The sequence below is a fragment of the Oryctolagus cuniculus genome, chromosome 10, assembly GCF_051225735.1.
Source record: "Oryctolagus cuniculus isolate XC-2025 breed Fujian yellow rabbit chromosome 10, ASM5122573v1, whole genome shotgun sequence".
In the NCBI taxonomy this organism is placed as follows: Eukaryota; Metazoa; Chordata; class Mammalia; order Lagomorpha; family Leporidae; genus Oryctolagus; species Oryctolagus cuniculus.
Genome location: NC_142876.1, coordinates 60,958,861 through 60,971,174, shown reverse-complemented (window position 1 = coordinate 60,971,174; position 12,314 = coordinate 60,958,861). Strand labels below are relative to the sequence as shown.

General features: G+C 39.0%; 1 protein-coding gene across 18 annotated transcripts in view; it reads left to right on the top strand.

Annotated features, from left to right (window-relative positions):
* DLGAP1 (DLG associated protein 1) overlaps nucleotides 1-12,314 on the top strand; it is a 1,086,743-nt gene that overhangs the window by 674,416 nt on the left and 400,013 nt on the right. For 4 of the 18 annotated variants that reach the window (XM_008261112.5, XM_008261109.5, XM_051852110.3 and 1 more), the window contains exon 1: nucleotides 4,725-4,910. The exons of 7 other annotated variants lie outside the window; for them this stretch is intronic. In XM_008261112.5, the coding sequence (XP_008259334.1) occupies nucleotides 4,836-4,910 (75 nt within the window). In that variant the 5' untranslated portion in view covers nucleotides 4,725-4,835. Of the gene's footprint in view, nucleotides 1-4,330; nucleotides 4,457-4,723; nucleotides 4,917-12,314 lie in introns of those variants that run through there. 7 more of the 18 variants (XM_051852106.3, XM_051852104.3, XM_008261107.5 and 4 more) reach the window with 4 other exon arrangements.

The window sequence follows — 12,314 nt, the reverse complement described above, 5'->3', positions numbered from 1 at the left end:
AGAAAGGAGAGGCTATGCAGAATTCTAAAATAAATCCACCTTTTTAAAATGTAAATGATGGGGGTGGTCTAACAGTTAAAACACCTGCTTCCCTGAGTGCAAGTCCCAGCTCTAGCTTCCTGTTAACGCAGACCCTGGGATGCAGTGGTCATGGCTTAAGTAGCTGAGTTCCTGACAAATTCTTGGGAGACCCGGATTGAGTTCCCATCTCCCAGCTTCAGCCTGGCCCAGCATTTGGGGAGTAAACCAGCAGATGGGATCTCTCTCTCTCTCTCTCCTCTCTCTCTCCTCTATCTCTCTTTCTCTCTCTCTCCTCTCTCTCTCTCTCTTTCTCTCTGCCCCTCAAGTAAATACTTTTTATGGAAGCAATCTTTGAAAAAACAAACAGTGATCTTTGAAATTTTGGAAGGCATTTAATTCTATCAGGGTTTATTTTTAAATTGTAAAATTATGACTGAAGCTGTTGATTTGGGAAAATCAACGTGGGTCTTCATGACTGCAATGGTCATCACCATCCCCAGCATTCACCACGCCCCCAGGGAGCGCCCCTTCCCATCCCAGTGCGTAGTGAACCAGAATGATGCCCTGGGCCCTGAGGAGATGGAGGAGGAGATGGAACCAGTTAGGGCACCTGACAAGCACAGCTGCAGAGCCTGGGACAGCAAAGAGGAGGAAGGGGGAAGACTCAGTGCAGTAGAATGTAATTAGTGTCAGTGCCGAGTCCTACACTTGTATAGACTGCACCAGGCTGCTCTCCCCTCCACAGGCCCACACATGTATAGATAGACGCCAGCAGGCTGCTCTCCCCTCCACAGCCCCGCATGTCTCTCCCATTGTCCTCCAGTTCACTCTGCACTCAGATTTCACCTGAATAGAAATATTCTGGGCTGGGGGCACTGCCCAAAACGCAGCCTTCCACAAGAATGACCTTCACTTTTATCTTTTTCCGAGTATCTTTTTTCACTGTTCCCTTCTGTTATCCCCATCTTAAAACAAAAACAAAACCTGTTTCTAGTGGACTGTAAGTGTATGATGTAATCTTTTTCCCTTCACAAAAAAAAAAAAAAAAAAAAAAAAGTTCTTCCACTAAGGACCTCTTTTTGCTGTCTTTGAACTCCTAACAAATCTGGCTCCTGTGGGAGTGCCTCCCCTCTGAAAGTCCTCTAGGCTGGCAGTCCAAAGGCTATGACAGTGGCAGAGTCCATGCCCCCAAGTTCAGAAGAAGTCATTAATGTGTGGATAATTTTTACAAATAACATACAATTATATGGTCAGTATTTCCCACCAAAGGTGTTATTGCCTAATTTACTGCAAGATTGCCACAACTATTAACAATTTTAGAACTAAAGGGAATATCTAGCCCACCTAGAATATTGAAAAGTAGACTCAAAGTAAAGACTTAGCAGGTTATACTATCAGCATGTGGCAGTGGTGGGGCTAGAACCCAAATCTTAATTTATAGATGTGACCAGTGTGAAGCTTGCAACGGAAGGCTTTAAAAGTCTTCAAGCAAGAAATCTTACCCACCACTGAAAGTAAAGTATTCCCATAAGGAATCCTATCTGGAAAAAAAGGGTGGATAAAGGCACAGAAAGCCTAGAATAGAACATATTCTCTGTGTTCAATGACTAGTGACAAAAACAAAATTTTTAATCCTGTATTTTCATAAGTAGTGGTAAGGTTGGATGAGTAGAATTAGATTAAGGAAGGATGTTGTACATGATCCAGCATCAGCTTTGTTTATAAAGAATGCTTTCATTATGCTCACCTAGTTGCTTGCATTCTTCCTACCTTAAATTCATTTTTCTTTCCTTTTCTCTTCTCCTCTTGTCCTTTTTTCCCCATACTTTTTGAAGTAACAAGTCTCCAGTAGTGGTGAAAAGTGGAAACTCAGAGTAAGGAAAAAAAAAGGGAACAGTACTCATTGTAAACTCTACTGATTGCCAGATGCTATGGCAAGCATTTCACATAATTATTCCATTTAATTTTCATAATAATTCTCAGTTCTTACAAGAGAATACTTAGAAATATCAGGTGACGGAAAGTCCCGTGGCCTGTATGTTGCAGAGCGGACTGTTACACTGAATCCACTTGATGACAAGGCCACACTCTCCCTCTTATGCCCCAGCATAACCCTTGAAATGAGGGCATGAGAAACGGTGAGTGAGAAAAAAATAAAATCTTTAAACTAAACATTGCTATTAAAAGTTCTTCACTTAAAATGAGGATGACATATTGCAGATTTAAGTATGGGATTTTGTAGAACAGCATTATTGGAGCTCATGTATCAAAGATTTGGAAATTCTGTTTTCAAACTACCTTCTTTAAGCCACTTTTTATTTTTAATGAAACAGTTGAGGCCTAAAGAAATATGTTAAAAAAAAAAAGTAAAATATAACAAATGCCTTTCCAAATCTCACCCAGCTAGAAAAATAAAATATTAATTTTAGTGGATCAGTCATATACCTTCCTCAATCCCATTTTCCTTCCCTCCCTCTCCAGAGTAATAATTAATCTGTCTTTGATATACAAGGCAACTTGGGTTTTAATTTTGAAATTATTGAAAAGTTGAAAAAGTTACTATTTTCTCTTCTACACTGGTAGTAATTTATCTTGAACCAAGCTAGTTCAATCTTTTAAATATAAACTAAACTCCAAATCATACTTTAGTTAATAAATGCTGATATCTACTGAGTTCCTGTTCTATGCAAGGCTTTCAAGCTAAAAGAGGTAAAACTCTTCTATTTCTATTTCTCCCCTAGTGTGGGGAGGTAGTACAAGAGTAAATAACCAAAAGGTAGAACATGTGCTCTTCCCAGCCATTGTGCTGAAGTTGACAAGTTCCTGCACAGAATGGAAGGAAGAGCTGTGCATTCGCATGGGGAAGGAAGGGGACAGGAAATGCCTCCTGAAGATGGGCTCCTACTTCTTTCTTGCTTCCAGGCAAGGCAGAATCTGCAATGCCATGGACACTCTTCCTGAGAAAGTAGGTCTGGCTATCTTCATCTGGATCCCATAGAACAATTTCATCTATAAGCACATTTTTATAAACAAACTTGGGAAAACAAAGAGGGTTTTTTTTCCTGTTATTTTGCCTTAATTATCAACTAATATTGAAGCTTGATTTACAAGTGTGTTTAACATCGACAATCAGGAGATTTAGTGGAACAAGCACTGTCCTACTAGTTCCACTAGTGTCCTAGTCCCTATTTACCACTAACTAGTGACATAGCCTGTGGTCATCCTTTCTGCTCTCTGGGCCTCCTTCCTCTGTTAGAAAATGGGGCACTTGAATGTTAAAATGTGTAAGTTACATGTGTCAGAGCACTAATTAGAACCATTTTCCAGAGTTGGAAGGCCTGGGACTCTCCACAATGCCTACTAAAAGTAGATGTTCCCCAAATATGCCTAATTTGCTCTACAAACTCTATAGATAATTTTGGAGTTGAGGAAACTTTAGATTTAGTACATTAAATAACTTGCCGAGGACACACAACTAGTATGAGGCAACGTGGTAAGTCAAAACTGATTCATGAGCCTTGGAAATCTGTATTCTCTCCATTGGCCCTATGAAGATCCCACCCCTCCAGATACAAAGCAGAGAAAGTGATTTATATCAAATAACTTACATGCCAGAAATAATCTATATCTCATTTAGTACCCAACACACCTTGGTAAAGTAATTAGTACTTAACTTGAGTTCTGTAGATAACGAAGTATAGGTTCAAAAAATTACATCATTTGCCCAGGAACACAGATATAATAAGTGAAGAAGCTAACTCTTGGTCTCAAATCTGTCCAGTTCCATAATATGTTTTAGAAACAGAAAAAAAATGTGTATTTCTTTCATTTCATTGTTAGTTTTGATCTGTAGTAAATATGTATGTGCATTTGACCTCATGTGTGCTTGCTGCTCTGAGGGCATGGATGTGAAATTAGCAGTGGAATGAATGACTATATCCTTAATTTGATTCAAGGATGACTGAACAAAGTTCAATTAATATTCAGTAATAATAAAATCTAAATAATAACACATTTCTGATTCCCTCTTTGTAGAATGATCATTTAGAATTAATTTAGACCATTGTTGTGATTCTGTGAAGAGTGAGAAACTTTAGCAATTTAGCCTCTGCCTGACATGGACTTAGAAATCAAACAGTATAGCTTCAAATCATTGCAAATTCCAGTTAATACAATCAATTGGTGATATGTGCTCACTCACAGGCTGTAGCTAATTTGAAAAAAAAAAAGCACCCTTTTTTCCCAATATTGTTATTTTTAAATGTCAAGAATCAGATGTCTGCTGTTTAGAACTATTGTACCACTGCCAGTGACTGTCTGTATTAGGGTTTGGAGCAGGAACATGGATTTGAAGACATTAAAACTGTTTAATTCTCAGTTGAGATGTGGTTGGCTTTTATACATTTGGAATAAAGCATTTATGGCACATCTCAGGGTAAGTGCTAATAGCTAAGTAAATAATACAGAAGAGGTTCCGGGAGTAAAAGGTGGTTTTGTTGTTTTTGCTTTAAAAAGGCAGAATTGTTGGTTTTGTGTATACCTCTTTATGTAAATGTTATGTGTTGAATGATTGGCAGAAAAAGCCATCCAGAAGAGCAAGATTTTAGATTTCCAACTGTTAATCTAAAAAAGAAAAAGAAAAAAAAGCCTTCAAATCGTGTATTTTGCATTCATCCAGCAGCAGTAACAGGAAAAGGGAAACAAAACGCTCTCCGGTAGAAGTAGAGAGAGACACACACTGAGAGGGAGCAGGAGAGGCAAGACAGAGACCGAGGAAGCCAGCACTCCCAGAGATGAAATTTTAGGAGAGCACAATGATCGACCTTTTTAAGGCTGAATGGGTTTCTTCAGTTTGTGTGCAAGTTTCAAGAAATGGAAGGACTGACCAGGTTTGGGTATAACTCTTTTATTACTTTGTATTTGACGAGTGTGTGTTGTCGGTTTGGGTGGGTTTTCGGTGGGCAAGAAGGGTAATCTTTGTCATTTTATTTCATCTCTCAATAGTAGCTAGCAAGACTGAAAGCTCGCAGACTACTGTAGGTACAGATGGTAAGGAAACAGGTTGAGAGAGCAGATACCCTCAAATCTGTGTCTCCCTAGAGGCTTTATAAGATTTTACTGGACACACGAGCTAGGATGCTGGGTGCCGTTAGAGGACATTGTGTGGCTAAGGATTGAAATGGGATCGGTTGTTTTCAAGACTAGAATCCTGAGTACTTACTGTTACTTCACAAAATTAAAATTTCTGGGTGATTTTTTTTTTTTTGTCTGTTAAATCAGATCCCACTAAAGATCACAGAAGCAGCACTCATAGCATGCATGAATTCAGGATTATTTTTAATGCAGGTATCGTTAGTTTTCAAATCTGTTCGAGATTATTTCCATCTTTGCCCAGTGGGAGTTTTCGTTCCCTGGCTGAGTTTTTCCTCCCTCTTGTCTCGGAACAATTTAAATTACACTAACTCAGTTGAAACTGTTCTCTGTGAAATTTAAAAAGTGTTAAGCAATTCTGCTAGTGACTGGCTACTGCAATGTTTCCTCACTGCCTTTTTCTAAAAAAAAAAACCCATCAACTACATTAACTGATGACTTTTAGATTTTTAGTGTAAATTGCCTTGATACTCCAGTATGTGTATGCTAACGTTTTTGAGCACATTTCCGATATGGTTTGTACAATCTTCTTTTTTTTTTTTTTTTTTTTTTTTGCTGATCTTAAAAGAGATATCTCTTGTGGTTGATAGAGAGATGAGGTTATTCCTGCTTTGTGACAACTTTAAATGTGGAATCAGTGAGCAACAGCCAAATCCTGAAATTCTCATTCATTCTCCCTCTCCTCTCTCTCTCTCTCTCTCTCTCTCTGGTTCTCTATAATTCTTGCCTTTGCCCATATCCAATTAATAGAGGGGAAAAGACATTTAGCAAAACATGAAAAAGCAGGAGTTTAGAAAGATTCACTGATATTAAAGGGAAGGTCAAAAATATATAAGAAAATCCTCTTGGAAATTGTTAAAAAAACTTATTATTACTGGTCTGCAATTTCATTGTTCTAAAGATTTTCAGCAACACTGAAAGCACTCAGGTAGCCACAGTCAGGTTTCTGTAGGTAACACACACTTGCTGATCAGACAGAATTCTGATTTACTAATTGAAGATGTGGTATTGGTTAGCAGGACTAAAAGAGAAAAATTACCCTGATTCTCTCAGTGACCAGTAGACTTTATTTCCATTTTCTCCATTCTGCTTAGAGGACAGTCTTGCTTGATTGCAAATAAAAGACAAATAGCTGAAAGTAATCATTCACCGTTCTTTCAAAGAAAGACTCATCCATAATCTCTGGCCCATTTGAGATGATGGTATTATCAGACTTTACACCATGATTTGTGAAAGGTAGAGCACATTAGTCTTTTCTTCAAGTTTCTTAGGTGCCACTAAAAAATATATGCAAGATTGCCAAGCCAACTTTAATTCATAATTAAATTGAACTTTCACCAATTTGATTTTAGATTCAAAGGCAACAGTCTGTCTTAGTGGATTATGATGAATTTAGAGTTCAATGGAATAATTGTTTTCTTAATTAGGCTCAATATGATGTTTCTCATTTGGGAAGAGCATTGTTGCCAGAGTCCACAACTATGCTGCTCACTGATGAAGACTTGAATCCTGTGGAGATGTCATCTGTAGAGGTCTAAAAGTTGAAGCTGACACTTCACGTGGTTCAAATTATAGTACCTTATACCAGTCAGATATTTGTCATCATCTGCCAGGGAAGCTTGGGGAAGAGAAAAGTAGCCTTTTCAATAAAACTGGTTTACTATTAATATAATCCAAAAAGAGTTATGTCACTTTGCTGTGTTTTGTATTATTCATCTGGAAATTTGAACCCATAACTTAGATGAAAATAATGAGTGTGACTTCGCATTCAAGGCTTATTTATCTGCTTCTCAAAACTACTTTGCCTGCCCTCCTAACTTCTCTGCAAGACTGCCAACTCTCCCCATCACCAACTAACCCACCATACGCAGCAGCTTCTGTCCCTAGTAACTGCCATTTGGATCACACCTCAGGGGAGAGAATTTTTTTTTTTTTACCTTATTTTGGTAAATGCGCATCTAAGTGTTTTTCAAATTTCTTAAACTACAGTGGGGAAGTACATTAAATTATTTTCAAAGAACAATGCCCGATTGGAATAATTTCCATCTCAGTTGATTTTCCAGCTGAGTCTTCTCTATTTGTAACTGAAAGGTGATGCTATCAGGATTATTAATTACTGTTACATAATCAACAGAAGTAAAGGGGGGAGTGTATATTGTATACTCCTGCTACTTTTGGTCAGTTTCTTAGTTCCACTGACTTTTAATCTTTTATGTCTTAGAGAACATACACATAACCAAGAAAAGACCTCTTCTGACGCTCCAACCTTCTAAATATACTGATGTACAGAACTATCATTAACAATAGTTTTTCAATTCTTAATGTCTAGTAATGTACTTTGGTCTGTTTCCGTTTCTAAAATAGATTTCAAATTACACTTGCAAAATGAGTTTTCTAGATAGGTAAATCTTTTCTTTCATATACATTAGCTCTCTATGCTCTATCAATGTGAGTGTCCCCTCACAGCTCTCACAGAATTAGGAAACTTACAGCAAAAATCAGCCTTGTGATATCACAGCATCCAAAATTAAAAAGTGATTAGGGAAAAGACCTACTTGTAATGTTAGACTCTGCATGAAACTTTATAAAGTGGTATCAATATGGCCAAACATGAGCATGATACATACATGCATGCCTGTATGGACTCTCATATACATGTATAGCCACTTGCTTTATCACTGACTCTTTGGGGGTAGTTTCCTTAATTTTATGTGCATGAGAGTCACCTGGTGAGTGTCTATAAAATGAGAATTTCTGGCATCATCCCCAAAGAGTCTGATTCTATAGATTTGAGATGATTCTAGCAGATATCAATCCAAGAATCAAACTTTAAGTAACAAAATTCTAGGGAACAATAAGATAATTTCTCATTTTATTTACTGAAGGGGGCAGTAGAGTCTAATAGATGGAAACATGGTCTGCAGGTGATAAGCCTAGGAGCTATAATTATAAATATAAATATATGATATTTGCAATATATAAATAGTATAATCTAAAATAAATATTATATTTATTAATATATTTGATGCCAATACTGACTTCCTACATGATTTTGGGATCTCTCTACTTAATACTTCCATTTCCAGATCTGTAAAATGGGCACAATGATAGCACTGTGTTTGCTTCAGCTTATTAAGAAATAAATGAAAAAATACAGTGTGGAAGTGATTTGAATTTAGCCATTCTCAAACGTGCTCATGCTTTAACTCTTCTCTGTGTGTTTCATGTACTATATCACTTTTCCCTTTTGATCTAATTTTCCTTGGAGCAGGGTTAGGATGACCATATGACCATACCCGATTCTATAGTGAAGGAAGGCTTTTTCCCAATGTGGGATGGCAGCAGGTCCTCATCACAGAGTAGGTGTGGTGCTGTTTTGTCCCATGTGCCAGCTAACCACACAGAGCTTACATTCTGCAGGTGAAAGGATCCCTGAGGGGCGATCTTTTGAAGCTCGGCCTCAGTGCGTCAGGTTTTCACATGACTTGAAGTCTGCTTCTAGAACACAGTTCTTGTAGCCTCTTCAGGCTTCAGTTTATATAAAACTTGCATTTGGTTTTAGACCTTGTGTATGCCAAGACCTTGCTGTCACTATAGGCAGCTTCGGTAAACTGGCCAGACAGGCTTAATTAACAGCACCAGTTATGAAGTTCCTCGACAAGAGAACTCGGTTTACCCTTCATGGCTCCTTTCTTAGCGTACTCAGGTTCTCCAAGCAGTGTTGCTCCAGAGGTGAGTTCCTCCACCATTGATAGCAGGTGGCAGTAGGCCCTTGGCCATCACCCTGTGTGCCCAAAGTCCGTCACCAATCTTCTCCATTCTGTGAAACGAACCCCTAAGTCTTATGACTCTGTCCAAATACAAAAGAGCAAGTGGACAGTGAAGCCCAGTCTCTCTCAGGATCTCTTCTCACGAACCACCAGAAGCTCAGACATTCCTATCAGCCACCTGCTTTTCAGCAGCCTAAAAACTTCACCCTTCACCTTCCCATTGCCACCAAAGCAGTAAAAACAGAGCCCATCAGAATTCACAGGAAGAATGGGCTACGGTTAATGAAATAATTTATCTTAATTTGGTGAACTTGAACTTTCATTAGAAAAGTAGAAATGAATGCTGATAGATGGGTCCACACTTAGAAAGAAGGCCTCCAACTGCTGGCCCACACTGGGCTATGAATGTCCATCTCACTGGTAACCTCTTCAGAAGTGAACAAGTATGGAGGGAGACACTCATAGAGGACTTCTTACTTTTAAGACCTTTAATGGACCCGTACCACTTGCCATCCTTGAAAAATTCATGTCTTTTTTTTCTTCTCAACTAGTAGAAGTTTAGCTGCCTCCTCTGTAACTCAAGGAGTGTCAGTTAAAGTACTGTCATTTGTTTGCAAATGAAACCTGAGCTTTCTGAAAATGACTCCTATGTAAAATCGTTCCCCCATAACACTCCTCCAGCCTTCTAGTTGATTTTAGATAGCTTCCTGTGCTCCCACCTCTTGGAAGTATTCCATGGCACGCTGAGCAGACACTTTTAGTAAAAAATGCCTATAAATAGCTGATTTTCCTGCTTGCTGCCTTCCCTCTAAGGCTTTCACAAAGGAGGTGAAACAAATCCACCAGAAACAAGAGCTCTCCATAGGGGTGTGTGGTAAGGCTTATGAAAAATCAGACCCACAGGCCGAAAATTGTCGAGTAGGTCGCTTTGGCATATTTGATTGAATATTATGTAATCACTACATGGAAAAAGAAACATTATATTTCATGCCAGATGATCTCATGAACTGAACAGTCAGTCAAAAATGTCTCATATGAACTTTTGTGCTTCTTTAAAAATATATATTTTAACTTCCGTGCTGCTTTAAAAAAAAAAAAAAAGACTGTCAAAGCCAACTGTTGTTTATTAGGTTCCATTTGTAAATCTACATAAAAATTCCTGTAACTATTCTATGAGCAGAAGTTTAAAACTATTTCTCCTTCAGGCTGTACTTGCTCACACAGAGCTTTTCCTCTGAAGAACCTTCCTTCTCTCTTGTCTCCCATGGGCCACCCGTCATCATCACCACCATATCCCCCAGGGTGGGGTTATGGAATGCACTCTAAGATTGTAACCATGCGTGGCAAGATCTTAATCTTCTTCAACTGATCTCACCGAAATGAACCTTAGAAATCCAATATGTGAGGTTTATTATACACTGTGTTAGTCCATTTTGTGTTGTTCTAGTCTAACAGAATGCCTGACATTGGGTAATATATAAATAAGGAAGTTTCGTTTGACTCACCATTCGGAAGGCAACGTCAGATAAAAAAAAATAGCAGGGAAGTGAAAAGGGAATCGAATGCATGCAGAAGAAGCACCCACATAAGCAGTAGAGCAAGAAACTGGGAGTAGCCAGGCTCACTCTTTTACAATAGTTACTCTCTCGGGAACTAATCCATTCTCTTCTGAGGGGACAGCCTCCATGCCCTCATTATTAATTAATTAAAAATTTCAAAACATTAGAACTTTTTTGAAATAAAAACCCAAATTCGGCCAGCGCCGCGGCTCACTAGGCTAATCCTCCGCCTTGCGGCGCCTGCACACCGGGTTCTAGTCCCGGTCCGGGCTCCGGATTCTGTCCTGGTTGCCCCTCTTCCAGGCCAGCTCTCTGCTGTGGCCAGGGAGTGCAGTGGAGGATGGCCCAAGTCCTTGGGCCCTGCACCCCATGGGCGACCAGGAGAAGCAGCTGGCTCCTGCCATCGGATCAGCGTGGTGTGCCGGCCGCAGCGCGCCAGCCGCGGCAGCCATTGGAGGGTGAACCAACGGCAAAGGAAGACCTTTCTCTCTGTCTCTCTCTCTCACTGTCCACTCTGCCTGTCAAAAAATTAAAAAAAAAAAAAAATTTCAAGCTTTAAATGGTTTTTTGAAAGAATCCCACCTCTTAAAGGTTCCACCCCCTCAACACCACCACATTGCAGACCAGCTTTTGGGTGACAAACCACATCCAAGCCATAGCCTATGCCCTCCTACTTCCATCTCTCCATTCGGTGCATCCTACTAGCCAAAGAGGATGGCGTTCAGCAACACTTCCCCCCAGCTTTCTTCATTGTCTCTCTTATTTTCTCCTGCTTTTTGAGTAGCTATTTTGTTATGAAGTTTGACCAAAAGTCATCAGTTCGCAGATGACAACACTGAGACCTGGACAGATCAACTGGCATTCCCATTGCACCTCCGTTGTAGAGAGCAGTGGAGACAGGGGGCTGCAGGGAAGCGTCCTCACTCCCTTTATCCCATGTGTGAGCCTTACTCTGTCATGTAGCAGGAGGCATCCATTTATCTTGGTGTTCTGCATTCTCAGGAAATTCTGTTTCCATTGCACCCCCTGCTTTTTTCACTCTAGTCACCGAATCTCATTTGCTGGTTGTCGATGCCTGGTCTATTGCTAGAGTCTCTAGAGAATGGATGTCATTGAGCATTTTGTCTTTATAGAAACTCATGGAACATTTTGAGGAACATCTATTTTTCCATATGGTTTTCCTTATGGTTTACTAATTTACGGTTCCACCAATGGGGTTCATAGGTTCCCCTTTCTTGACATTCTCACCATTACTGGTTATCTTTTGTCTTCTTGATAAGAACAATTCTAACAGGTGTAAGCTGAGATCTCAATCTGGTTTTAATTTGTAATTCTGATGATTTGTGGTCTCGAGAATTTTTTATAAACCTGTTGGTCATTTAAATATGTTTTGAGACATGTCTATTTAGGTCCTTGGTCCATTTTTAAATAGGGTTATTTGTTTACATGCTATTGAGTTGTTGGAGTTCCCTGTAAATCTTGGGAATCAACCTCTTTGCTGTATATAGTTTGAAAATATTTTCTCCCATTATTGGTTGTCTCTGGACTCTTGATTATTTACAAGGCAGGAGTTTTTAGTTTGATTTATTCTTACTTGCCCATTTTTGCTTTTTGCCTTTGCTTTTCAAGTAATATCCTAAACAAAATCATTCCTTACATCAATGACATGGAGATTATATTTTCTTCTTCTAGCTTCAAATGTTTGAGTCTTATATGTGACTCTTGAATCTATTTTTAGTTGATTTTTGCATTTGATGAGACAAAAAGGTCTAATATCACTCTGGATATTCAGTTTTCTCAACACCATTTATTG